Raw genomic sequence first — 3,204 nt, forward strand, 5'->3', positions numbered from 1 at the left:
ATCGTGTATAATACTGTACTGTCAACTTGTGGTGGAACAACTCCATATTAACAAATAAATAAAAACGCTGAAATTAACAGATGTTTCCATTATTTTCTTCAACCCTTGATATTCTTGTTAAATACTGATACATTTTATTGTTAATAAAGTTGTTGTTTTATTTGTTCATTTGTGATATTTATTTTTGTTGTTTTCTTTTGTAGTCGGTGTTCTCTTGACTACTGTACCTCACATTTTCACAATCTCCATTTTACGATACTTGATTTCTTTTTTTCCACAGATCGCAGTAAACATGAATATCGCACCTTAAACCAACTACGGATAAATTGTAAAAATAAAGTTACAAGTGGGGATTTGACTCATAGAACGAGGGGGACACATTGTGAGAAAGCTTCGATTATTCTGATGTAATCGGTTAAGCATAAAAGATTAGCGTTTAGGTGCTTATAAAACACTGTGCTTAAAACCGTATCTCCCACTCATTATCCTTATAATCAGTAGTAGGCCTAACAGCAATACTAACTTTGAAATAATTGTTTCCTTGTTTGTTTTAATCCCACGCAATGGGCTAACTGTCCTTGTTTGTTTTAAATGCAAAGCTACACAATGAGCTATCTGAGCTGTACCCTCAACAGGGATCGATCCCCGAACTTAGCATTGTAAACCCTCAAATATATCGCTGAGCCAACGGGAGATAACCTGAAATATGTCATATTGTAGATAAACGTTTATTTGTTTGTTGTGATGCGCAAAGCTACGCAATGGGCTATCAGTGTTATGCCCACCCGGTTTTTAGCGTTTTAAGTCCTAATCATATAAAGCAGGATTTACACGCTCCAAATCACTTTAAACTTGATCTTTCAAAAACAATAAATTAACAGTTTTCTTTAGATCTTATAAAGAAGTAAAGGAAACAACATCGCTAGCAGTCACTAATATCGATTGTAAAGCAATCTCCAGATTTCATAATTGTCTAAAAATCAGGTTTCGATACCCGTGGTGGATAGAGCACGGATAACCTATTGTGTATCTTTGCACTTAACAATCAACCAACAATAACTGTCTTAGTAAATTCGCATAAGTTAGCACAAGTGTTTACTTTTGTAGATGTAAAGTTTGTTTAAGCGCATGCTGCACAATGGGCTATCTGCGTTGTGCACATCGCAGGAATCGAACCGTATTAGCGGCTTACCGCTCAGCCGTCGGGAAGTGATTTTTAAATGTAACGATCTATCAAGTATGAAGGGTAGCAACGAATAAAATTAACTTATAAAACTCCCAATGATTAGTTAGTTAATTCCAATTTTCGTTTCTAATAACTTGTAACTATTCGAAAATTTGAAATACACCTTAAGAATCTACAAACCTCACACACACACACACATATATATATATATATTAGTGTTTTGTAATTCATTTCTGTTTATTCTAATCCTTAAAAATAGAAAATAAAAACTTGAACTATATCTAACTTTTCAATGTATATTATCATATCTGAATAAGTTTTCCAATAACCAACGTTGTTTTTGTTATGGATGTTACACGTAGTTCCTAATCTCGTGTACAGAGCGACTCCTCCCTTGATAAGAACCTCAGTTTGAAAGAAATACCTCATCTAAACTTATAAATCACTTCCTATCATATTCTTTTCTTTTTCTGCCAGTTAACATTATGCTATTCCAGCTTGCTGGTTTGTCGCAATTCAAGATAATAACGTCGATATATATGTATACGTGGTCGCTTTCTACTGACCAGGTGGCTCAGTAGCCAGCGTGTCAGACCTGGGCACGCTAACCACTTTGGGGCCGTGGGTGCGTTATAAGAGTGGCTGTCAAATCCTACTATTTGGTCAGATAAGAGTAGCAGTGGATGCTGTTTACTAACTGCCTTATTTCTAGATTATCAGCTTAAAATTAGGGACGGCTAATACTGAGACAGTTAGTAGTTTTGCTCGAATATTTGGAAAACAAAAAACTATTAACCAGGGTTAAACTGCGATGTAGGGCAGTAATAATTTCAAGTAACTTTAAAAATAGATGTTATCTTGCAACCCCCACAAAGAATAATCTTATAGTCCTAAAAAATATTAAATTTACTAAAACATTTCTTTCAGCTGAGTATATATATATATTGATACCTATCTCCTGGCGAAGTTATTAGCCCAAAACAGTTAATTGCCATTGGATGTTTGCTTAAATAAGTTCTATAGCTACCTGCTGGTGTACATTTCTCTTCCATACTACCAGTAGGTGTCGTTGTATTGTTCCAGGTATCATTGCCGCTAGAGGACGTTGTTGGTTCATACGCAGATGTGGTATTGAAGTCGTCTCCTCTTGAAGTTAAGGATAAGATCTGGCGTCCCGAAACAACGTGGAACTTATTCACTTCTTGTGTTCCACGTGATGAAGAGGTCGTGATCTCTAAAAACGGATAAACATTCATGAAAAAGTTTCTCTAAAAACTTAAACGTTAAAATTATTTTCTTTACTGTAAGGTTTCATATTTGATTCCAACTCTTTCACTGACACGTATATTTTTTAGATATATACTAAAAATAAAAAGACACGTGTTTTAATATTTCATTATTTATAACTGAAACTTGAAAACAGCAACATCTGGGAAGTTTGAAGGGAAATGTTTATGATAGTAGTAAAAAATTCCCAACTCATATGTGATTAATATCACACTTTTCAAGGCTAAAACAAATATCATATAGTGTGTCCCATATATATATATATATGCCCATGACAGTGTTGTATAGGGGGATATATATGTGACCATGGCACTGTTGTATAGGGATGTATATGTGCTTATAGCAGATTCCTAGAGGGGGATGTATATGTGCCTATAACAGAGTTCTAGATGGGGATGTGTATGTCCCTGTAGCAGAGTTCTAGAGGAGGATGTATATGTACGTACCTATAGCAGAGTTCTAGAGGGGGATGTATATGTGCCTATAACAGAGTTCTAGATGGGGATGTGTATGTCCCTGTAGCAGAGTTCTAGAGGAGGATGTATATGTACGTACCTATAGCAGAGTTCTAGAGGGGGATGTATATGTGCCTATAACAGAGTTCTAGATGGGGATGTGTATGTCCCTGTAGCAGAGTTCTAGAGGAGGATGTATATGTACGTACCTATAGCAGAGTTCTAGAGGGGGATGTATATGTGCCTATAACAGAGTTCTAGATGGGGATGTGTATG

At 35.7% G+C, this 3,204-nt stretch overlaps 1 protein-coding gene across 1 annotated transcript in view; it reads right to left on the reverse strand.

The window, feature by feature from the left end:
• LOC106472441 (probable sodium/potassium/calcium exchanger CG1090) overlaps positions 1–3,204 on the reverse strand; it is a gene marked incomplete at its 3' end in the record, with an annotated part of 36,810 nt that overhangs the window by 22,402 nt on the left and 11,204 nt on the right. Inside the window, exon 2 of the mRNA XM_013933091.2 lies at positions 2,214–2,420. Coding sequence (XP_013788545.1) covers positions 2,214–2,420 — 207 coding nt within the window. The remainder of the gene's footprint in view (positions 1–2,213; positions 2,421–3,204) is intronic.

This window comes from Limulus polyphemus, unplaced genomic scaffold, assembly GCF_000517525.1.
Source record: "Limulus polyphemus unplaced genomic scaffold, Limulus_polyphemus-2.1.2 Scaffold5341, whole genome shotgun sequence".
Classification (NCBI taxonomy): domain Eukaryota; kingdom Metazoa; phylum Arthropoda; class Merostomata; order Xiphosura; family Limulidae; genus Limulus; species Limulus polyphemus.